This window comes from Sander lucioperca, chromosome 13, assembly GCF_008315115.2.
Source record: "Sander lucioperca isolate FBNREF2018 chromosome 13, SLUC_FBN_1.2, whole genome shotgun sequence".
In the NCBI taxonomy this organism is placed as follows: Eukaryota; Metazoa; Chordata; class Actinopteri; order Perciformes; family Percidae; genus Sander; species Sander lucioperca.
The window spans coordinates 14,860,246-14,884,701 of NC_050185.1; the positions used below are offsets into that span (position 1 = coordinate 14,860,246).

At 40.0% G+C, this 24,456-nt stretch overlaps 3 protein-coding genes across 5 annotated transcripts; 1 reads left to right on the plus strand and 2 right to left on the minus strand.

The window, feature by feature from the left end:
* The first annotated feature begins 38 nt into the window (after nt 1-38).
* tpte (transmembrane phosphatase with tensin homology) lies at nt 39-12,225 on the plus strand. Of its 3 annotated transcripts, none has more exons than XM_036008932.1 (19): nt 39-55; nt 6,485-6,577; nt 6,726-6,806; nt 6,906-6,953; nt 7,042-7,203; nt 7,731-7,850; nt 8,677-8,776; nt 8,934-8,997; nt 9,113-9,177; nt 9,324-9,384; nt 9,474-9,555; nt 9,927-10,015; nt 10,154-10,215; nt 10,305-10,385; nt 10,863-10,968; nt 11,234-11,331; nt 11,431-11,526; nt 11,639-11,709; nt 11,822-12,225. In XM_036008932.1, exons 2-19 carry the CDS (start codon nt 6,531-6,533, stop codon nt 11,922-11,924), a joined length of 1,536 nt encoding a protein of 511 aa, XP_035864825.1. In that variant the 5' UTR covers nt 39-55; nt 6,485-6,530; the 3' UTR covers nt 11,925-12,225. The 3 variants fall into 3 exon arrangements, with proteins under 3 accessions (XP_035864825.1, XP_035864824.1, XP_031175954.1); XM_036008931.1 differs by lacking the exon at nt 39-55 and adding an exon at nt 5,653-6,112 and having other exon boundaries at nt 6,487-6,577; XM_031320094.2 differs by lacking the exon at nt 39-55 and adding an exon at nt 5,654-5,983 and having other exon boundaries at nt 6,487-6,577.
* fgl1b (fibrinogen like 1B) lies at nt 745-4,683 on the minus strand. Its single transcript, XM_031320095.2, has 9 exons — nt 4,534-4,683; nt 4,341-4,439; nt 3,820-4,081; nt 2,272-2,431; nt 2,031-2,128; nt 1,818-1,906; nt 1,605-1,730; nt 1,428-1,492; nt 745-1,146 (listed from the first exon to the last, which is right to left on the minus strand). Exons 1-9 carry the CDS (start codon nt 4,636-4,638, stop codon nt 966-968), a joined length of 1,185 nt encoding a protein of 394 aa, XP_031175955.1. The 5' UTR covers nt 4,639-4,683; the 3' UTR covers nt 745-965.
* A 2,881-nt stretch (nt 12,226-15,106) lies between the features above and the next one.
* On the minus strand, nt 15,107-22,720 carry smpd1 (sphingomyelin phosphodiesterase 1). The gene is made up of 9 exons (XM_031320093.2): nt 22,473-22,720; nt 22,013-22,277; nt 19,596-19,916; nt 19,049-19,329; nt 17,584-17,757; nt 17,077-17,248; nt 16,858-16,934; nt 16,179-16,324; nt 15,107-16,090 (listed from the first exon to the last, which is right to left on the minus strand). The coding sequence occupies exons 2-9, from the start codon at nt 22,229-22,231 to the stop codon at nt 15,672-15,674; spliced, it is 1,809 nt and encodes a 602-aa protein (XP_031175953.1). The 5' UTR covers nt 22,232-22,277; nt 22,473-22,720; the 3' UTR covers nt 15,107-15,671.
* Nucleotides 22,721-24,456: the final 1,736 nt, after the last annotated feature.

Below are 24,456 nucleotides of genomic sequence, written 5' to 3' on the forward strand. Positions count from 1 at the left end.
TCACTCTGTAGCTAAAACAGAGAGCTCAACACACAGGGTGAAAAGAGGAGCTGCAGCAATGTGCAGTACAACAAATATGTGGTGTTTTCTGAAAATTAATCACATAAACCTATTCTGGTACAACCCGAGCATAAATGGAGAAAAAAATGAGCATAATATGAGCACTTTAATCTTAACGCAGACATATCATTGGATATTGTATTGTATGTTAGAGAATGATGTTTGCTCATCTATAAGGAGAGCAAAACATTATTTTTTTCGGAATATGTATTTAAAGTTCTGTTTGAAAAAAAAGTTTTTCTATTGTTTTTTTTAAATTGAAATTGTTCACAATTTGATATGCATTAATAATACTGTGTATGAATGTTTGTCTTCATAATGTCTCCGAAGGTTTCTTTGTATATCAACTACTGGTTCAGTATTTACCATAAGTCATATTTAACATGGCCTTGTACCTACTGTACCGTCTGTATGCTCTGTTTAATATCAATAACAGTATTCAAAACATTACAGAAGACAGGTTAGTCTTGTTCTACACTGCTAAATGTGCTGTTATCATGCTGTGAAGACCCACTGTACAAAACTGCTGTTGTGAGAACCACTCACTACACTTTAGTTTACTGTTTAGGGACAATTTTCTATGTGTGACATAAGCAATGTAAACAAAATACACATGGTAGAGCAACAGTATGCAGTTGTAACTATTGTTTGAGGACAGTAAAAATGAACATCATTGAGGCATTGTGGCTAAGATGCTGTTTGGTTTATTGTTTGAGTAATATACACTTCATAGAAAGCATTGCTTACTGGAAAATAGAAGATAATGTACTATCAATAGTAGATAATAGTTTCAAATGATGAAGCAAAGGCAGAAATTTTAATACAAAGAATTTAAAACATGATATCAGTCTTTGCCCGCATCTTTTCACTCTGAATCACACACGGGAATGTGGAGCCTGGTGTTTTTAGATTTCCCCTGCTCCACTGCCCATGATGTCCAAGAAAACCAGAGGCCGCACCTTCATAGTGGTGTGTCTAAGGGAATACCAAAGGCCTTTCCAGGTCCCCCACACCACACCATTGTCGTGCTGGCCCTTGTACTTCCCTGTGCGGTAATACTTCCCATTTAGGTTGGCTGCATGACATCTGTAGATAAAAGGTTAATATACAATGTCTAGGATGTTACATTTCCCAAAAGACAAATTCAAGTGATTAAACCTTTGTGTATTTTTAAAGCATTTGTGTTCTAAACTCATCTTTCTTTTACAATATATTGGAAAGAACTGTCCTTAGCTTGACCAGTATGAGTCTTCCCAGGGTTCAATAAGCAAAACAAAACCCAGTACAGAAACTCAAACAGTATTTCCAGAGAAGTAGTTTGTGCAAAATCAAGCAGAAGAAAGATACATTTATTTGAAAGGTCTCACCTGTTGAACCACCAACCTGCCTTATTTTCCTGAGCACAGTTGCCCTGAAGATAGCGGTCATTGTCCTGTCAATGACCACCATCAGTGTTATCACAGTCATCATTTGCACATACTGAATAATCCTGCAGTTATTAGCATCATAAATCGTATAATGGTAAAAAGGGATAGATGACTAACATGATCTCTGGTGCTGAACTGCATTCCGCTGAGGCAAGCAGACCACTGCTCTACCATCCCACCTCCACCAGTCAGAGCATCTCCAGCTCGCCCACTATACAGCCCATACTGGAGACGGTACTTGTTCTGAAATAGACAATTGAGCAAGTGATGCTTCTTGAGAATCCCAATGACTTCTGAGACCCCAGAAACAGAATGGTAAAATTGTCTTACGGCCTCATCAGTGATCCTGAAGTTCTCGTAAAATGAATAACTTCTCTGGCCATCCCAGTCCATTAGATCTATCTTCACCAGGTTCTTACCTTCAGGGCAAAGATATATAGGCAACAAATGAGAGAAAAGCAGCCAACCAACCAGACAATTTAGATAGCCTACTGTAAGAAAAGACCATTTTAAAAAATAAAACTGATTTTAACCATTTCTGACCTTCTGAAAGAAGTGAATACATGTGCTCATTCCCCAACCAAAACTCATCATTCCACAGTTTGAAGTCACCAAAGCCATCTCTGTAGTCCACCCAGTCTCTAAAAAGAGAATTGTGCAGATCTTTTACCTCACATAAACAGCTGTAAGCTCGATCAACACCTACACTGTCACGCAATGCTGGGTTTTGCGATGATTTTGGGACTTCATTTTCTCATGTGGGCTGCTTTCTCTGCTCAAATACCTGTTGAAGTCAACTTTTCCATGCCGACGTTTCTGAAACACTGTCCATCCTCCTCCATCCTCCATGTCACAGTAAACCAAAAAGGGCTCCTGGTGTAATTTGGGCCTGATGCGGTAGAAACCGCTTGGTGATCTCAGTCTGTCAAACAGCTCAGAACAGTCTGTGAAAATAGCATTAAAAAGGCCGTAAAGAATGATGATTATCATCCTTACCATTGTCAGCCTGTTATCGTGAACATATGTCAGAAAAGTTAAGCACTGTAATTCGTATGATTTACACGTTGTTGTTTTTTTCCTGCTGCGTGTGCACCATTGACTGCTGCTGTAAGAACGCGGCTGGGCACTTAAAAGCCAGGGAGCAGAATTCGCTTCCCGGGGAAAACAATTTAAAGGCATACTATGTACGCGAGCTGTAGTTCCAATGAGACAACCTGTAGGGGGACCGAAGAGGGAAAAGTTGCATAGTATGCCTTTAAGACTTTTCCCCCGGGAAATGCGTGTTCCTTGGGAGGGTAACAATACAAACCACGATCTTTTCCTAAACTTAACTAGTCGTTTTGGTGCAAAACTAAACTTTTGTCGACGCATAACGCTCTCTTTTTCTTGCCTAAACTTAACCGTAATCTTCGCCGAAATGACAGGTGTCGTTCCAAGGTAGGATACTTATCCCGGGAGCTCGCGTGCACTCAGAGAAGCAGAGTTTAACTGCTGCACTTCGAATTCACCTCTTAAATGGAACAAATAGCGACGTGGAAGACTTGACAGGGTTTTCCATAGTACCGGTAATAAGAGACTAATTTATCTACATAAATACGTGTATTTGTCTGTTACATTAAGGCGATGTGTGAATTGTTTAATGCGTCGCTTAGTATTGTGGATTAATTGACAGTGTTTTCCAAAGTTCCATATTGACATGCACCTTAGCTACATGTAGGCCGACTGATAGGCCTATCTATGTAACTTGACATCACATGCAGGTTTATGAACAATAGCTTTTCCTTTAATCTAGGCTACCTCCATCTGTCCATTCTCTGCGGGTGTGGTCTGACAAGGATGCCTCGTCTTTGCTAACCCGTCCCTCCCTGCCCTCTAACATGATTTCTGTTTTAATTTAATTTAGTTTAATATGGTCACCTGTCTACCATATAAGTTACAGAGGGGATACACATTATATCAGGCCGTTTTTTTCACCTGATATAATGTGTATCCCCTCCCCTGACATGCAAAGGGTCTGTCCTATCATGTGTGTTATTTTCTGTTTACCAGGTCACAATAAACAACATGAGATAATATGGAGATGTCTGCTTTTTTTACTAACAAAAGTTACATATGTTAGGGGAGGGTATACACATTATATCAGGTGAAAAACAGCCTGATATAATGTGTATCCCCTCTGTAACTATTGCTAGAAAACAGCAGACATCTCCATATTATCTGAGGTTGTTCACTGTGACCTGGTAAACACAGAAATCTTAGTTATTGCACATCCCAAACTGTAATTCGACTTAAAATAAACACACAGATATGACATGATGTAAGCTTTTCTTACCTCTGTCATGGACAATCAAACTGCCTGCTGGTGGAAGTGGTTTCATCAGTGTCAGATCATGACTGTCTAATGTCCCACTGCTGTTGTGGTTTACACTGGGGGGTGCATCAGTTTCAGGTTTAGTATTAGATAAAGCAGGTTGAAATGGCCGGAAGTGCATTTGCAAGTGCTCAACCTGCCAAGTCCCGATCAAAAGTTTATTCTCCAGTTTTCTTATGCTGCGTTTGAGAGCTGCAACCTCTGGCCCGCATGATTCCTCTGCCTTCAATGAGGAAAACCAATGTTATACATGAAATGTCTACCCATTGTAGTACTATGCCGGTACACAGATAGGGGCCAGCCAAAGGATAGCTGGCCGCATCTGCAGGCATCTAAACAGATTTTCACTCTGGACACTCTAGGAATGACAGTTATTTAAAAGCCTGACTCTGATTTGTGCTTTTTGAACCATATGTTTTACATTTTCAATGATACAATAACTAAGATCCTGAAGCCCTTAAAGAGTAGGATAAGGTACTTACTGACACCGGTGTAGAAGAGGCCATGGTTGGGCACACCAGAGCCAGCAACAGCAACACTGGCATGACTTCTAGGAAGAAGTCTCTTGCTGCAATATCAGTCTGAAATTATAAACACAATATAATTAAGATTAAAGAATAAACAGATACTACAATTCTTCAAACTTTCTTCAAAATCTCTGCACCACCAGCCTACCTTCATTTCACGGTGCTTCTGCTTGTTTTTGCCAGGTGCAGTGTTCTTTTCCTCTGAAAATGTGTCAGTATTATTTATAGACTGGGCTGGTTCTGCATGGTCCATATTAGAGGATCCAGACTCGACAACCTTGCCAAACAATGAACGTTTGAGCCAGTTTGATGTACTGACAAAGTAATGTCCTTCTTATTTTTTTCTCCTTTTTTGGTAAATAAAATCATTCTAAAATGTGCATATTATTTTCCTTAAATTAATGGTTTATGTTCATTGTACTCCCAAAGGACATATGGTGTCTTCAATAAACAGAAATCAATTTGACCCTTCAGTTGAACATGTGGGTAAACAACCCTTCAAAATTCAACCATGAAGTGATAACTGAGAAAGTGGACGTTCTTGTAGTTAACACTATAAATTTAGTAGTTGCTTATATGATAGAACAGAGATAATCACTGTATGGAAAGAGAATGCAAATGCAAAACAATCCAGGGGTTGCCCTTGCAGTAGTTACAGCAAAGTTAGAGTAGCCTGCACGGAAAAGGGATTTGGGAAAGGATGTTGATTAAACATGTCTTTAAATGTATCCAACCAACAGCCAAAATCCACAATGATTTGAAACAAAGCAGCAAATCCACTTTGTGCTGTGGATATAGCTCCCTCTTGTGTTAGTTTGTAGTCGGTGGTAAAAAACTGTTTTAAACAACACGGTTTAAATATTTTTTATTGAAAAGACACACATATCAAATCTACATTTTTACTGCGTCATTAAAAAACGAAATTAATGACTGTGATAGTCTAATGATATGTCTTCAACCATGACTTTAGGCAATTAAAAAAAAAAAAACGTTTTAATAAACAATATTTATTGTTATTATATATTGATCTACTTTGGTCTTCAGCATCTTTTATACTTTAATTCAGCCTTTCCCTTTGTTTTGCCAAACGTTTTATAATGGCATGCATTTAACTAAATACAATATAATTTACACACGTTAGTTAAACATTTTACAACAAAAAAGCACTTTCTGTCAATTTTTTTGCCATTATACCATTATACCTTGTAACAGAATAGGGCTTTTTGAGAATGCGCAACAATTAAAAACAGATGTTACAGAGAGGAGGGAGATGGGAGAGAGCAGTAGAAGCCGGTTGGCTGACATTTTAATGCGACTACTAGCACTGTTTAAAAAAAGCTTTCTACAGACTAAGTCAGTTTTCGTGTGAAGTGGTTCTGATAAGAAAGATGAGTAAAGAGTAGCGAGGAAAAAGAGGGCAGAGTTTTTTTCACTGAGCTCCAGGAAGTCCGAAACTCCTACGCTTGCAAAAAACGAAGAGGAATAGTGAATGAAAAAAAAAATCTACCCGGTTAACCTTTGAACCGTCTTCCTTTGTCCTCACAAGAAGAAGTCACAAGACAAACTCCCGTATAATTTCACGAATGACAGTCCTAACGGTAAGCAGGCGCTGAGAGTTTAGATTAGAGTTTTTGGGGCTAATTTGGTTTCAACGGGGAAACAACCAGTCCAAGGAGAGGAAGAGACTGCGGGAAGGTGCTTGGCCCAGAGGAGCTGAAAAGCGGGTGGTTTGTGTTGTTGAATCTAGCTGGTTGTTTTCATTTTTCCTATAGGCAATAATGCATTCTGGATACTTTTCTTAAGCAACTTGCTAACTACTTCTTGCTTGTTATGCACCAAAGGCAGGAATCAGGAATGCTGTAAACAACTGGATGCTATGGGATAAGTTTTAGGAAGCACTAATGCACCCAGGATGTTGATCATGATTTGTTTGTCTTTCAAAAGGGGGATTTATGTGAAAGAGATGCAGTATTTAATTTCAGTACAGGACACAACGTTTTTGTCCTCTAGCTTGCCTTTCCATTTTTTTACATTGTAACTTTGGAGCAACATGCTGAACAAGGGAGTTTTAATCTTTTCACACTCTTGTTTTTAAATGCAGACACTACACGTTAAGAACAAAGCAAGAAGGAAGACACATATATCATGTCCTCTGTCTATTTCAGTCCAGGGTCGGATTCAGGTGTAAATGGGTGAGGAATGTTTCATGTTTGAACTGCTGTTTTATTTGACATGTGAGTGTGGTGGTGTTGTTTTGGAGGGCAGTGGGTCTTTTTAGTCAGCTGTTTTTGTGAAGATCTTATATCGTTTATGTTATCTATCTTGCTATCCTTCTATTAGAAACATTGCAAAAATGGAGGATGCTAAAGTGGAGATTGACGATGGAAAGGATGAGAGTGTGGTACCAGACACTATGTATCAGTAAGTTTATACAGCTTGCACTCCAAACAGTTTTGTGTGCAACACTTTTATTCAGAAGCATATTTACTGGCAGGCATTACTTTCTTTTCTCCTTTGCAGCAATATCCGGAAGAAGATAGCACCTTTTGTTATGTCCTTTGGATTTCGGTGAGTGTGTTAATCTTTTGGAGGACAATGATGGTTAATGGCCTGGTAGTGTTTGACGAGGCTGAAGTTTATCTGTCTTCTCTTCTAGTATATTTGGAGTGATATTGATCCTAGTGGACTTTGTGCTTGTCATTGTGGACTTATCCCTGCCAGCCAAGAGCAGAGAGGTTGGAGATGCCTTAGAGGCCGTGTCCCTCACTATCTCCTTCTTCTTTCTTGCTGACGTTCTCTTGCGGGTCTATGTGGAAGGGTGAGTGAGAAAGGAAGGCCTTGCATGCAGTTGGGTAGTAGTATAGCCACTTTTAAATCTTACCTTTGTGAAGCTTATGTTAATTATTTGCTGAAACTGTGTCAGAAGGGGGTTCATTCAGGCACTAGTTTGTGGTTTTGCTGTAGTAGATTGCAAAATATTGTAAACTGTACCCAATATTTACATGTAGTCCTAGTTTACCCACACCTTTAGCTTGCTAGTGAATGAAAGAGGACCAGAAATCTTTGAAAGAGTGACACAAACATTCCCGGAGTCCGCTGTCAGCAGAAACCAAAAGTGATTAGCTGTTAAACAGGAAGTTATGAGAGGAAACTGGACAGGAAATGTATGGCATGTATGGGGCTTCTCCTTGGGAAACATAATGACTCAGAGTACTAGCAGTGTCACTGAATAAATACTTTCTACTATAGTAATGTTAGATTTAGGCACATACGTTGCATGATATGGGCAGTTTTTTCAACAGCATGGAAATTCTCTCATGTTGTGTTCAATTAACCACATTTTAGGTTCAAAGTTTACTTCAGCTCCAAGCTGAACATCGTAGATGCCTGTGTTGTGGTTATCACGCTGGTGGTGACCATGATCTACACCTTCACTGACCTGTCAGGAGCCAATCTCATCCCCAGGTACCTGCTTTCCCCAGCTAACGGACATGTAATATCACTAGAAATGGCTCAGACTGTTGTGTTGGACATTTGGTCTCTTTGTAAAGTGGATAAAGAATCATAAAAGTACATGGAAGCTTCAAGGACAATTTGAATTTGGGTATAAAGGTTTATGTTATAATAATCCACAAATTGTTGTTCAGTTTAGCCTTCACACACTCATAGTCCACCCACACAGGAGTTTTCACTTATGTTGCCTGATTAGATGTCTTCTCAGGACTGTGAATAATCTGTGCTCAATTTAACTCTTTAATCAACAATTTAACCTCCCTCACTCTCCTGTTAGTTTAGCTGCACCTGTGAGGTGGGACCGTTTACACCTCTGTCCATAGAGTTTGGTGACATCACGTAATTCCCAGCTTTCACCTGGCTGTCTAATCAGCCAGAGTAATTAAAACACCTGTGTGGGCGTGCAGGGCCTTTTAAGACTATTATTACAGTAGTACTTTCACATTTTGGGAATCCTTTAAATACTGCAAAAACAAAGATAATTTGTCCTTTGGGAGCTCTGTTACTATAAATATGTTGCAAGGATTTAGGCAATACAAATGCTATTGCTTCAGTGAATTTTTTTATTTATTCGTTTTGTTTAACCCAGACTGAACAATCAAACTTTGCATTTTGAATATACTTAAAAATATCTTTTAAAATACTGATTAATACCATATTATTGTTTTATACTTTTTAATAAATACCTTTTTATAATACTACATTATACCCAATGCCATTACGATGTTTACATTTGTTAATTGATTCATAAGTGCAAATTAATTTTTTCTTTCATCAGGGTGGTGACATTTCTCCGTTTCCTGAGAATAATAATCCTGGTGAGAGTTTTCAGACTGGCAGCTCAGAGGAAAGAGCTGGAGAAGGTCACCAGGAGGATGGTAAGCTCATCACCATGGATGCATTGAAAACGGTGAATAACTAATGTAGTGGTCCACTGGAGTCTCCTGGAGGATTGCAGCTTTGTAGAATTAGGGTTGGCATCAAGAGAGAAGATGTCTTACTACTTCCTAATCATTGACCTGCTATTTTTCTCAGGTTTCTGAGAACAAGCGGCGTTATCAGAAGGATGGATTTGATCTTGACCTTACCTATGTCACAGGTAGTTGTTACATGCTGTGTAATGCAAAACACCCACCATAAATGCATGTCAGAAAATGCATGACTAAAAAATGACACCCTTTAAGAAGTGGAACATTTGTTTACATCTTCTGTAGACCGTGTCATCGCCATGTCTTTCCCCTCCTCCGGGAAGCAGTCATTCTACAGGAATCCAATCAGGGTAAGTCTGACACAACCAGGGTACATGCATTACTAACTTTTGATGGTTTTAATCTAAATACGCTCACCAATTTTACAATTAATCTACACACACACACACACACACAGACAGGTGTTTTAACCTATTCCTGCTCTCTTGCTGTACAGGAAGTGGCGAGATTCCTGGACACTAAACACCAAGACCACTATAAAGTTTACAACCTGTGCAGTAAGTTGGCACCTCCTCTTGTCATGTGCACTGCATTCCTTTTTATGTAGAACCACACAAACCATGTCAATGTTATCTTTTGTTTCCAGGTGAGAAAGGCTACGACCCCCAGTTTTTCCACTACAAGGTTGAGCGGGTGTTTATTGATGACCACAACGTCCCCTCGTTGGAGTGAGTAACATTTTCTGTGTAATGTTTTGTTTCACCTCCCCCTTTTGTTCGTAATTATACTGAAGCACTTTGGATTACAGCTACACACCTTTTTTTATTCTAGTAATGGTATCGAAGCATTAGGTTGACATTATTGACACAACCATTAATGCTTGCAAATTACACTTAAAATTCCCTCTGTGCTGTCAACAAAGTTTATCTTATCTAGCGTGTTTGCACAGTTTTTTTTCTAGGTGTGTGTAATATTTCCATAAAGTATTATGAACACATACAGAAACAGGATGTATCACTAACTACCATTATGTGTTGTACAGTAGTGTGTCAGGTTATCTCAATGTCTTTATCATTGTGTGTTCTACTATGTGTCTCAGGGACATGCTGAAATACACCGCAAACGTGAGGGAGTGGATGTCCGCTGATCCCAAAAACATCATCGCTATTCACTGTAAAGGAGGGAAAGGTGATGCCCAAGATCCTGACTTGTTTCATTATCATTTAGGGAATTATTTGAGTTGAACAAAGACATTAGTTTAGTGTACAGTTGCTGAATGTGTGTAACTTTCACTCTTAGTTTACCCTCTACTGCTCTCTTTCACAGGACGCACAGGTACTATGGTGTGCACCTGGTTTATTGACAGCGACCAGTTTGAGAGCGCACAGGTACATATGAGATTTGGTCAAGGAAGGGTTAATAAATTAGCAAAACATTTTCAAACACTTCCTTACATTGATTTCTGTTTGTCCACCAGGACAGTCTGGAGTATTTTGGTGAGAGGAGGACAGACAAGAGTCGGAGCTCCAAATTTCAGGGAGTGGAGACTCCCTCTCAGGTAAGAACAAGTCACTCAGGGGCCAAACTGACTGACTATTTTTTGAATAGAGGCATTTATTTAGAACTTATTTTTTTTCCCATCTTAGGACTTTGTGTAGAATTTGAAAAAAGTCTGACTGGCACCTTCCAGTGGTAGTATGACAAATTAAACAATGGCAGACAAGGGGTTTAAGCAACACATAGACAAGACTCACTTTTTTTTTTTCAAACAAGAAGTTATGCCATCAACATCAAAGTAGTTTAAGAAGATTCTACAATTCCTAGCAGTCTCATCATTTACCATATATAGTGTATATCATATTTATTTGTATTATGTACAGCACGTACAGTGTACACACTTGCTATACGCTCATGATTACTCTGGAGAGTTTAAGTTTGAATAGGTTGTCAATATAGAAAAGTTTACCTAATAAAACCTGGGACACTGAGTCACTGGGTAAAGATGTTTTAGCTCTGCTGTGTGTGTGATCCACAGAGCCGGTATGTGGGGTACTACGAGATCATGAAGGACAAGTTCAATAGACAGCTGCCTCCACCTCAAAGCCTCCGGATCAAGAGCATCCGCATCCACTCCATAGCAGGTAGAACCCATCTAACCAGCTGGGCACTCCCAACACATAACTTCATCCTTTACATATCTCTTGTGCCTGTGGTATTATGTATATCTGCTTCCCCCCTATCCCATTATTATTTCATGTATATCGTATCCTATTATTTCATGTATATTCTGTATGTGTGCTGTGCGTCTGATATTTTGCTCTCTCTCTCTCTCTCTCTCTCTCTCTCTCTCTCTCTCTCTCTCTCTCTCTCTCTCTCTCTCTCTCTCTCTCTCTCTCTCCCTCCCAGGTGTGGGTAAAGGTGATGGTAGTGATCTCAAGGTGAAGATAATTATGAAGAAAGAGCTGGTATTTCAATGTGTGTGTGCCAAACAGGAGAACTGTACAGTAAGTCTCACTCACACACTCGGCACAGCATGCACTCATTAGGTCATACGGATTCATTGGTTGAATGTGTGATTGTGTTTTTTTTGTTGTTTTTTTTAGCTGTTTCCGGATGTGGGTGCTAATGCAGCAGTCATCAGCCTACAGAATGGGCCTGTGGTCGAAGGGGATGTGAAGGTCATGTTTGAATCAAGTGCAGTGAGTGTTTGCATTTACACCTTCAAACTGCATATGTACAGTAAGTAAAGCTGGTGTTTAGCTGGAGTGTCCTATGATTCACTTTATCTTTTGGTTTAATCATTCCCCTCAGGGTCTTCCAAAAGGATACGAAGATGTTCCGTTCTATTTCTGGTTCAATACCTCCTTCATAGAGGACAACAAGTATGTTTCCGATGCAATCATTTATTTAGCTCCTGATTCAAACTGTTCATATTTTGTGTTGCCGACTGTGAACTCATTCAAACTCAACACATTCCCTCTTAACTCTCAACAGGCTGTTTCTACCCAGAGAGGAGCTGGACAACCCACACAAACCAAAGACCTGGGACCTGTACAAGGAGGACTTTGGTGTCACTATGTTCTTCTCAGAACCATAATAAAAGTCGTTTAGAAAGATGAAGAGGATCAAATGGCTTGTTACAGTTGTGCTTTTAATGGTGAGCAGAAATCAGTAGATTGAACACACTCAAGAAATGAATGAGAGTGCAGTGTTAAAATTGAAGAGAGGCATAAAATGACTTATGTTTAAAATGTATGATCTAAAGGGCAGTAGAGTCCTCCACTGAGTCAAATCATGTGGACTGCAGTTTTGCTCTAAAGAGTCGTGTGGGACTCCAACTGAAATTTATAATGGAGATTTAGAGATTACCATTAAACAATGTTATGTCTTCCAGTGAATTAGTGATCTGTATGCATGTGGGGACTCTTTTGGGTGTCTTAAAATTGAATTTAAAGATCTGAAATGGAGTCAGAAAAAAAACATTTGCACCTGATGAAATTATAATGCTGAAAGCTTGGACTCCATTTGTCTTTGATAGTCCATTTCTTGGGTCTCACTAAAGAGGCGTTTTCATCCGAGAGACGCTGTGATTGGTGTATAGGATATGGAGCAGGGGACTGACAGCGACATAACCAATCGCACTATGACAGACGCTCCACTTAGCACCAACTGCAATGTTTAATTTTAAATGAATGTAGCCTACTGGCAGTCTGGCACACATGGGTGCTCGAGCTCCGGAGCACCCACGGTATCGGCGCCTATGCATGTGCCATGTCTAGCTACTACTAAATGCAGTGGTGAAGGGAATCAGATGGAAATGTCATCAGTGAGGCAACAGTGGAAACCACAGAACAGTTAATAGAATACAGGACAAAACAAATACCTACAAATTTTTCATTTTCTGCGAGGAGAGAAGGATCCCTTTGATGAGATTGGTGCTTAAGGGATTATTCATCTACAGTGTTGGGAGTAACGTGTTACAAAAGTAACGCAATTACAGTAATGTATTCCTTTTTGCTGTAACGCAGTAATATAACGCATTACTAATTAAATTTCGGTAATATTATACTCGTTACAATCTCAGTAACGCGAGTTACAACGCATTTTAACGCAACATTTAGTGGTGCATTGGTTTCTTTAAGAATTCACCAACACCGCGACACATTTCTTCACATGCAAAAAAAAAAAAGCCGTATTATTTTCCTGTCACTGTATTCGATGGTTGAGATGACTGCAGAGACAAATACATTTGCGAGATGGATATTATTTTCAGGAGTTATTACGCTGCGTTGAAGTGAGCTGTCCTGTTTCTGTTCCCGTGGTCAGAGACAGAACCAGAGACGGTACAGACAGCATGTATGTCCCAACAGGTGACGGTACATCAGCGGCTGACAGATATAAACATGTCGGGAATTAATGTTGAGGCTTGCTACACGTAAATATCATTGCATTTTTATCAGCCGTGGAGAGTAACTATGCCTGTAGTGGAATGGCTTCGAATGACGACCAAAAACGCTTGTCTTTTACTGTGACCATTTACTGTTCAATATGTTGCAGTTTTACAAACAAGAAAGTGAACAACTTGAGCCTGACGGACATGTTGCATCTCAGTAAGCTAGCAAGAGTAGGCTACACAACAGACAACTTCCGTGTAGCCTACTTCAAAATAAAAGCACTTCCTGTGACGGTTCGCAGTAAAACTAAATTACTGTTAAATAAGGTTGTGTGGGCTACCTTTTCACAAATCAGCTGTAAACCAAGTACTGTAAATAATGTTAATAGGGAGTTTTAATCACACTATAATTGAACATTTCCTTTAGTGTTTTAACCTAAACAACATGAATTTCTTATTGAAGTGCTATAAACAAACATTACAACAATGCCGTACTTTTAATTGAGTATTTCATTTTCTCCTACTTGCCTATTATACGTTTTACTTATCTATTTTGTATAGCTTTAGTTACTTTGCATATTTATATTAATTATACAAAATATGAATAATCTATGATGTATTAAAGTGGATAAAGAGGAGACTTTATTGATCCGGTGGTGAAATTCACAAGCTAGCTGCCAAATCAAACTTCCCGTTATTTTGGTGAAAGTAACTCAAAAGTAATGCAAAAGTAGTGTAACGCATTACAGTTCAGAGACAGTAATATTGTAATATAACTAATTACTCTCAAATGACAGTAACTAGTAATCTATAATGTATTACATTTTGGAAGTAACTTGCCCAACACTGTTCATCTAGTCTATATAGATGACCTTTCATTTACGAGATTGCTCCGGTTCCACCGGATGTCCTTCACCTTCTGCTTTCTTTGTGTTGGCATTCTAAACTCTGGTGGATTTGAGGACTATGGTTAACTGCTCCTCAGATCTCTGCAGGGTAAATCCAGACAGCTAGCTAGACTCTGTCCAATCGGAGTTTTCTGTTACACGACTAAAACAACCTTTGAACGTACACGTTCCACCAAAACAAGTTCCTTCCCGAGGCTATTTTGCAGAGGCATCGTTGCTCCTTCCAGCACTTAGCACCGCCCAAGACGATTGGTTTAAAGAAATGCCAATAAACCAGAGCACGTTTTTCTGTCAACCCGGACTGCTGTGTGGACTAGCCAGACCCTCCTCCGCAGCATTGTGAAAGAAGGTCTGGCAATGCGAGACTATTGTTCATCTGATGTGACTTGTATTTGCCATTTCAGAAAAAGGCTAGGCTGGGCTGCAGATAAACTTATTTATATTACAGTATAAAAAGCAGTTTAAAGTACACTTTGTTTTGAGAAATTTCACCAATGTATTGCCACAAAACAACTTTTTAGTTTGTATTCTGTGTATTCCTTCACAGCAAGCCAAACAAGTAGAAGAGTATTAGATTGCATCTTTCATAATATACATTTTATTCATAATTTATACAATCTCTTTAAAGGTTTGCTCATTTTACAAGTTGTATTACTTGTCATGTTACACCACAGGTTGCATATACCAAGAGCTGAGAGCCTTCCCATTCTTGTCACACTTTGGGTCTATCAAACCTAACCATAACATTTTTTTTTTAAAGTGCAGAAGGACGTAAACCTTCATGAGAAATACTATTCGTTAAGGGTTGAAGACGTCTTTGCTGAGGCAGGTGGTGTTAAGAATTAGGATGAATACTTTACTGACTTAAAGCTCCAAAAAAAAAAAAAAAAAAAAAAAAAGGTGCTGCTGAAGAAAGTCAAAATGATTGAGTGAAAATACTGTGTGCTGCGTAGCAACTCTGCAAAGCTTTTAACTGATGGCTGAGATTCACCACATTCAATGAAGTGGCCTATTAATTTGCTTTACAACCTTTAAATCCCAGCAAATATGTTAACACCGCATTGTGGAATTCCACGAAAAGGACAGAAAGCATTTTGATGTTTCAAGAATGCTGTTAAGGATAGATATTGCTACCATAATTTTCCTGATACAAGGCACCCAGTACAATAGAACTGCCAAATTCATGAAAATATTGATCAAACAACCTAACTCCTGCAATTCTGTGCATTTCAAATAAACACCTTTCAGGACAATTTCAAGCAGTTTTCACGAAATTGCATTGCAGAACAGCACCTGACAAACCCTAGGCATGTTACAATCACAATCAGATGTCTTTGTAAAAACATTACTGATAACACCAGGCATAACTCTTCAGAAATAATGTCGGGATCACAAAATCTAAAATTCAGAGAAATGAGTAATGGCTCATGTGGCTTCAAACAAATACAATCCTTGTTGACCAACCAGCAACAAGAAAAATACACTTCAGCTACATTTCATATTTGGTCATATTGCTTTTTCTCTCAGTGCAAACATCCTAAGGTCAACAGAGGGTTTTTCTGGCAGCCCGGGCCAACTTTCCTCCAAAACCATTGAAGAGGTCACACTGCTCCAGCTCATCGTACCTCCCACTTCGCAGGAAGCAGAGCAATGAAGTTTTGCATGTCTCCTTGCAGGGCTCTGACACATGTCCTTTATGTCTCAAGTACCAGAACTTCTGGAAGACCCGGTCATCATTGATAAAGGTCTGCATCATTCCGTCGTAGTCTGAAGGAAACAGACTAGTCAGACCATAGGCCTCAGTGGCACGGTACAGCAGTGTCCATTTGGGGTTCTGTTCTGGGCTACTTGGCGCTCCGGGCCTGTGGTTTACCTCTGTGAGGTTGAGGATGTAGGTTTCATGGTCAAGCACCAGCCGAGAGCTACCTTGGTAATTCCCATCAACATAGTAGACACGGAAACCTGGAAAGAGAAAAATAAAAAAAAAATTTTTTAGCTGTGTGTTGCTTCTGAAATGTTGGGAGATCACTCAAGTAGTTTATAACCTCACCTGGGTTAAGATTAATGTAAGTAGTGACACTGGGAGCGATGAATGCAACTCCCAATGGGCGAGTCATGGTTGCCTCATCATAAAACATTTGGAACTCATCCAGGTGTGTATGGCCAAAAAACTGTCCAGTAACTGTACTTTCATATCTGAAAAAATAAATAAGAGGGTGTTAAACAAGAGAGAGACACCTGTACAACTTCTCTCAAAAAGCTGCATGCAGCTGCTTAAACCGTGCATATTAGCCATGCAAACCGAGAGGATGTAAAACAAGTGTCACCAGTAATACGTTAACCATGTTTGACTATAATCATCTTCACATCTGCCAATTATCCCAAGAGCTGCAGAGTACTCATAATCTGGATTTATATACCATATACTGGCAGCTACTACAGACAGCAGCTATAAATTTCCATTTCACTAGTCTGAAACGGCTACCGCCAGTCACATCGTACATTAACAAGAAACCCCCGTTTAGTGTTGAGAACTTCATGTCCCCTTCTCAGTGAGAACAGCAAGTAAACACGACCCCAAAAAACTGCTAAGGGTTGAGAACAACATGTCCCCTTCTCATTGACAACAGCAAGTAAACAAGGATACAAAATGGTGTACTCTTAACTGCAATTGTCTTTACGGCACAACAACTTCAGCATCTTTCGGTTTAAATGGTCTATGTAGCTACCTGTTGACAATGTGATAGTAGTTCCAGCTCCAGCTGCCAAGACACAGGCCAGGTGGGATGTGACCAATGATATGTACCTAAATAAAAAAGGAAGCACATGGCAAAAGTGGGACATGGGCCTGAGCCTCATTAATAAAGCACAGTGTTTGATCAGCTTTACAAAGTGACCAAACAGACCCAACGTCTTCGGTCATCTTCTGTTTTTGCTGCTCCACTCACCTTCTCGCCCTTGTCCTCACTGGCCTGGAGAATATGAACCAGCCACTGCAGCTGGTTAGCAGGATCTGTAGAGTTCACCATCAGCCAGAAGTTTTCTCGAGCACAAAAGTTCATGTTGAGAGAGACCAACCTCAGACCAGGCTGAATCTCCGCCGTGTAGAATCCCCCATATCTAAAATTACACCCAAAAACATAGCTGAAGGACTCAGAACGTCAAATTCAGCTCTGTGGGCACCCATCAAAATTCCAAATCCTCTATAGGGGAGAATATTCTGTAAATGTGACCACTTCTGTTTGGTTGTAGTTCACATCCCACTGTTTAGCAAAGTGAAACTGCAAGTACAAAGATCTGACATAAACAAAAAATAAATAAAAAAAAAATACATTTGATTTTACTTTGTATTTAACAACAGCACTACCATCTTATCTGCATGGTGGCCTGACCTGCACAACAATGTCAACATACAATATACGTTAAGATATAATAAAAACATAAATATCAAAAACCTCAAAGTCTTCAAAGCCTGCTCTGGTAACCATGGTGCCCAATCCTCTGCCATTGTATCGTAGAGCCAGGCGCATGATCTGTTGCCATGAACGAAGGGTGGTGGGAAGCTGTTCACTGGTGTACTCTCATGGTTCCCTACAGCAGGATAAACGGTCACATTAGGTCCCAGGTGTCTGGAAAGAAGATGGGAGGAAGAGGCGAGAGTCAATAGCTGTTTGGATCTATTCAAGGTAACACATGACAAATATCCCAAATGTAAACATGTTTGGAGTCAGAGTACAAGGCCACTTTGAGGTTAAAGGTCCCATGGCATGAAAATTTCACTTTGAGGTATTTTTAACATTAATGTGAGTTCCCCCAGCCTGCCTATGGTCCCCCAGTGGCTAGAAATGGCGATAGATGTAAACCGAGCCCTGGGTATCCTGCTCTGCCTTTGAGAAAATGAAAGCTCAGGTGGGCCGATGCGGAATCTTCCCTTTATGACGACATAAGGAGGAAGGTTATCTCCCCTGTCTCTGCTTTGCCCACCCAGAGAATTTGGCCCGCCCATGAGAAAGAGAGAGACATCATGGCTTAAACAAACGAAGCATAGCAGTTGGTCAAGACCACACCCCCACACTCCACCTTGCCCCCCCCCCCCCCCTCTCCTCCTCAATAGCATTTAAAGCTACAGACACAGAAATGGCACATCCTAAGTAAAGCTCATTGTGGGACTGGCTCTAGTAGCTGTAATTCTGCACCAAGACTGAATTTCAGGAAAGAGACTTCAGATACAGTATTAGGGGACCACTAAGGCCTATATAAAAGCATCCAAAGAGCAGCATGTCATAGGACCTTTGAATTAGAGAAACTGGTTTATCCAGAAATTCTGGATACTATGTACTACTATGAATCAAGATCAACATGCCCTGGATTTCTTTCAGTTACCCGGCTTCACCAAACCTAACAACCGCGGTCCCACATAAGCTGTGTCATCACGGTGGTTATCAACTAGTTCAATCAACCCAGGGTTTCCCAATCCAGCGGCGCGCGTGTTCACATAAAAGAGGCGGGGTTTGCACAGCACGACCAATTCCAAACATCTACCAGAGCTGCATATTTTACATACGAAGAGCAAACTACAATTCTACATAAATATGAAGAACACAGACACTGTTGTGTTGTGTTGTGTGTTCCCAGGAAGGAAAGCTGGCAAAAAATAGCCGACACTGTACATGCGTAAATCGCAACACTTATTAATATCACTTCCCCATCAGTCAGGCACGAGATCTGACCACAATTACACTTGTGCTTTCCATAGCACTGACATTTCAACATGTTTTACAAGTTATTTTATTTAATAGCTACTCTTACAGCTAAGTGGCAAAGTTATCTGCAGTCCTACACATCCATTATGTTATGTGTGAAAGGAGAAATCATGCATCTCTTGTGTCAAAAAAACAGTTAATCCTATAGAAACATTACTTGTGGATGAGCCTGGAGATGACTGTAAGTTCTGACAGCTGCTGTTTCCTGGTCTGGGACCAAACATTGTGCGCTGGTATGTCTCCTGTCCAGTACACCCAGTCCCAGGGTCCGTCTCTGGCAGCATTTTCCAGGAGGTTCTCCACCGTCCATAGAGGGAGGTCACACTTACTGTAGGTCCCCCAGTACCCAGCCTCCCTTCGCCTCCAGCTGGGATAGCCAGAGTCTTTACGACAACACAGAGGGTCCTTGCAGTCTGCAGCGCTGCCAGCTACATACTCCTGTCAGTGGAGAGGATTATTTTTAGAAGCAGGGCTTGATCCAAAGCAAAGTCAGGTGCCCACAATCCTACCATTTTCTGGTTAGTCATTCAAAATGTCCTGGTAAAACGGTAACATTTATTTCAAGTAAATCAGTAACTTTAACTTAGTAGATTGTGGTGCTTGAATTTGTACTGCAGTATAACTGAATCTGGTATACCAGCAATTGCCGTGGGGTGATTATTTCAGTTCTCTTCTGCTTTGGCTCATCTCTCAACAACACTCACCTGGTCCCAGTGGACGTCAGTTAGAAACAGGACCCTGCTCTGTGGAGAACCAGGTTTGGGAGGAGAGGGTGGTGTAACAGGGGGTTTAGGGACCTTTGGCAGGGTGATGTTCCAGGAGGAATATATGTCAAATTTGCCACAGGAAGGGCCCACCAGCAGGGAGCACGCTTCAGTGGGCCACAGCAAGGACTGCTGCAGAGCCCGGATGAAGTCATCCCGGAACAACTCCGTTATTTCTCGACACACACGCTCATCAGCCAGATGTAAACGGATACACGCCTCACCTACTGCACGGGCCACTCGCTCTTCATTGGAGTCACTCTAGGAGACAAAGGCAGAGAAGGATGAGATTAGAGGTGTGAAAATATAATTTAATGTAAAGATTCATCTGAACTTGGACATGATGCTTCACTGACTGATGACAAAACCACAAACTTCCCGAAAAACAAGCCAAGCTAAATCAATCCAAAATCCCCATTTAGACCACATAACGCTTGACATTATGCACAAGTCACTCTTGCATGGGTGCAGTATTTAAATGTACTATACACTTATGATTATTTTTTTGGGGCTTTTCCCTTTATTAGGGACTCAGCCAACATGGGGCGAACGCTATTACTGGGTGAGCTAGAGGTCGCCCCCACTATATACACTTTTGATTTGAATAAAAATGAATCTGGACAGTTTAGAAAGCATGTTTTTGGAGGTCAACAGCTGTTGCAATTGGACAACAGGAGCACTTGAGGTCAAGATGTCTCAAGGATGTTTTTGTGCTAAAATCAGCTATAAACACCAGGGCATATAATAGGAAATTAGGTTTTCAAGGGGCAGAACAGGAAACAGACCTTCTCCATATGTAGGCCTTAGTGTCACATGCTGCATTTGTTTGCAAACTTGAGTAACCCTGTATTAGTTAAATCACAGTATACTGTAATTGGTTTTAACTTAGTAGTATGTTTGCATTAAGCAACATGATGTTAGTCACATTATCATCTTACCAACCTAACTGTACTCATATCCCAATTTTCAATAAATAAATTATCTTGATATTAACATTTTCAAACTGAGATATGCTACAACAATCAGTGACATCTAACCAGGAGTTAAAGGTCCAGTGTGTAACATGTTTAGTTGTTACTTAACAAAATCCGGGTTGCCCGTTCACAAACTTGTCCTTTTTCATGAATATTTACCACCACCATCAATTCCAAGTATTCCTATTGGCTTGAAATTTTACATTTGCATTCACATGAACTGGGGTAGACGCTCCATATCCATGCGCCATCTTGAAATACGTTAGCCGATAAGGGACATACAAGATATACTGCTCCGCCTTTCGCGTTCACATGATAAACTCACAGGTGCTGCTAATGGGTATCGTAGCTTCCCAGCCCCGGCAAGTTTGAAGAAGGAAACATGGACCACACGTATTCAAAATCCAAATGTCAGGAACAGGAGTCTTCTTCTCTTTTTTTGGGCATTTCTGCCTTTTATTAGAGAGGAAAGCTGAGATATGAAAGGGGAGAGCGAGGGGGAAAGACATGCAGGAAAACAGTCACAGGTCGGACTCTAACCCTGAACCTTCTGCGTCGAGGAACAAACCTCTGCACATGTGCACCGGCGCTACCAACTGAGCTAGCCAGCCATAAGAGACCAGCTTTTTGAAGCGTGAAGGCTACCGTAGCTGTAATACATACTTTGAACTGCGTGGCGCGAGAGAGTTGATTGCGATCTATGATGGAGAAATTCCTACACATTGGACCTTTAAATCAACCTTTTAGCCCACATCAGACATCTTTGCACTGACTGGTTATACAACGAACAAAAAGAAGCAAGCAAACAGAAGACAGGATCAATAAGAAGACAGGAACAACGCATAGATGCATTAAAAAAAGAACATCTCTCTTTCATTAATCGTTATCTGGGTCATTTTGACAAGAGTATATCTTAATCTTGACTCCAACCTTCGTTAAGGTTACACTGTTCAGTTTTTGTTGGGGGGGTGGGGTGTTGACACCAACTGCATTAGTTTCAGCTAGAGGTACCTACTAAACCAGCAACTGAGTCTACAGGATAATATGAAAATGACATTGCTAATGATACATGTGTAATGGTAACCGTTTTTAAATATATTGCATATTTCCTCTGTTTCTGTTTGCCCATTACTTACCAATATTTGTTTTGCTTATGGACAGTTAAAGATTTGACTTCCTGGACTGAACTGTGGGCCACTTGGTTGGCTAAAAAACTGTTATGGCTTTCCTCAACTTAATTTTATGGAATTTAAGATAATGTAGTTTTTTTTTTAAAAGATATTTTTCGCTCCTATAGGATTTCCCATTCTCTAAAGTGCACTAGCATCATCTGTAGTATAGTGTCGTAACGTTAGTAGAGTAAGAAACACCTTCAAACATTACCATAAGGGCGATATCAAGGATGGTGAAGACTGTTTTGCACAAGAAGCAGGTGACATTTCTCCAGTTAAATCCGACCTTTACGAAGTTTAACTGATTTATGAACACCAGCCTTGGCTGTTCTGAGGTCGGTGCTGGATGACATGATCCAAACAGCGGCAACATTAAAACCAGCGTGCAGGTTATCAGCCCGAAAGAGGACAGCAGCGATGGGAGCCTCATTGTCCTGACTGACAGCAGGTGCAGTGAGTGTCCTCTTCGGCAGCCTCTGTGGGGACATGACGAAAGGCGGCTAGCGTAAAGGAAGTAACGTTAACACTCAGCGGCAGTTTAACACCTCAATTTGAGAATACATGACTAATGCAAACCCACAAACACATTGAAGGGGCTATGACACAAACCCGGTAGAACCGCCTGCTAACAAAGTAGCTAGCTAGCTACTCTTCTGGCACTGTAACGTTACCTATCAAAAAGTGCAGCAAGTGGAGGGTCGTCGACGTCTTCCCGGGAGCGGTGAACACAGGCAGGTCAGGAGATTCAAGACAGTCCCGCTCCAACTTGCACAAATTGTGGGCTACCTGAGACAATTTGGGCAAGCCCTGCTGTGTGCTTGTCGGTCGGAAGCACACTGACTTGTTATGGTCTCTGCTGCTGCTCAGTCTTGTGAAAGGCACAGAATGTCAGCTGACTCATCACGTGCCAAACCTTTTTTCTTTCACCGTTCTTCCGAGCAAATTGTAACAAACTGCAGGTGGTTGATTATTTGTCATCGAGAATTCAAAAGGCTTGTAAAGGGATTCCGTTCAGTTAATTAAAAGTGTCTTAATGTATGCAAATGTTAAGGCAATATTACCAAATTTAGTTTTTGAACAGTAATCTATAGGAAATGTAAGTTCATTAGTAATGTTTTGAAATCTAGGTTGTTTTACTATTACAGAGGGGTACATACAGATCCCAGAGTCAATAAACGTACCTAAACAGTAAATTTATCAAGTGGCCCATTTCACCAAATGTTAAAGAAACTAATTTTAAGATAATTAATAGAATGTATCCAACAGCTATATTCCTTAGAAAAGGGTTTAAATTTGAAGTGGACCCTAAGTACTTTTTGTGGTGAGAATGACGAAACCTTAGACCACATGTTTTTTCTATCTCCTTTTTCTCAAAGATTTTGGTGTGATGTAAAAAATTGGTTATTGCTGAAGATAGAGGACATCCCAACGTTTGTTATCTCTCACATTCTCTATTATAAGGATAATTTAAATACATCTGTTTCTGACATTATAAATATTATTTTACTATTGGGTAAATATCTTCACTGTAGCAAATGGAGAAATAGTAAACCCTCCTTTAACTGGTTTATACATGACTTTAAGTCGTTTTTCTGTTCACTAAGAAAGATGCAGTCCAGCAGGATTGCAAAAAAGAGAAGTGTAGATTTTTGTAATTTATTGTTGTTTTGAATTTGGTCTTTAAGTTTTGGATCATAATGTCTTTGCTTCCTTTTTTGAGATTTTGTATGTGTTTGGTGTTTAATTTATGAGTTCGTTTTTCATAAATTTAATTTAATTTGTGCATAAATCCCCACTAGTCCTTATTTTTGGTTACTTATTTGTATTTATCTGATATTCCCTTGTCTTCAAGGTTGAATATTATATTCTTTTGTTTATATTTGATTGAATGTACATCCTCTACAATATTTTGTATGCTTATGTTTGTAATTCATTTTTTCCAATGTTCAATAAAAAAAATTTAAAAAAAGAAATGCTTGAAACTTAGCCCCCCCATTATTGACCACCGTGCTTTATGTTTATGCTGCTGTGAAAGCATGGACATACAACTAACTTAATGCTGCACCAGTTACACAGTAGCCTAGTAGCATACTCCGTTTTATTAACTATAAATCCCCATCATAAACTCCAGTTACACCCACTCCCACAGACCCCTTATAAGATACTGCATCCCAAGAAAGTCAATTATATTTAATTTGCTGTTATATTGTACAGGGCTGACCCCTATCCTGCATAAAAAAGGGCAATTCATCTTACAAAGTTATGAAATTACATATGTTCTTTGAGATATCTGCAACCATGGCTTGTGAGCTGAGCTTGAAGGTTCGATTGACCTTAGAAATCACAATTTGACGAAAAGAATTCTGAGCACAGGGTCCACAGGGTTTCCTGGAGCTTTCAGCCCCATCTTGTGGCCTTCATTAGTGGAGAGTTTGCTCAGTGGACAACTGAACTAATAGAATACCAGGGCATGTGCAATATTTTACATATCCTTTTACATATCATGTGCAATATCTTACATATCCTTGGTGTATGTAACTTATTTACTGTGTCTTTTGTGTGCCACTGTTCTGCCTTGTGGCTATGTATTGTTTTAAGATGATTGCAGCTGTGTTGCCCTATTGCCCAAGCAAAATATCCCCTTGGGGACAATAC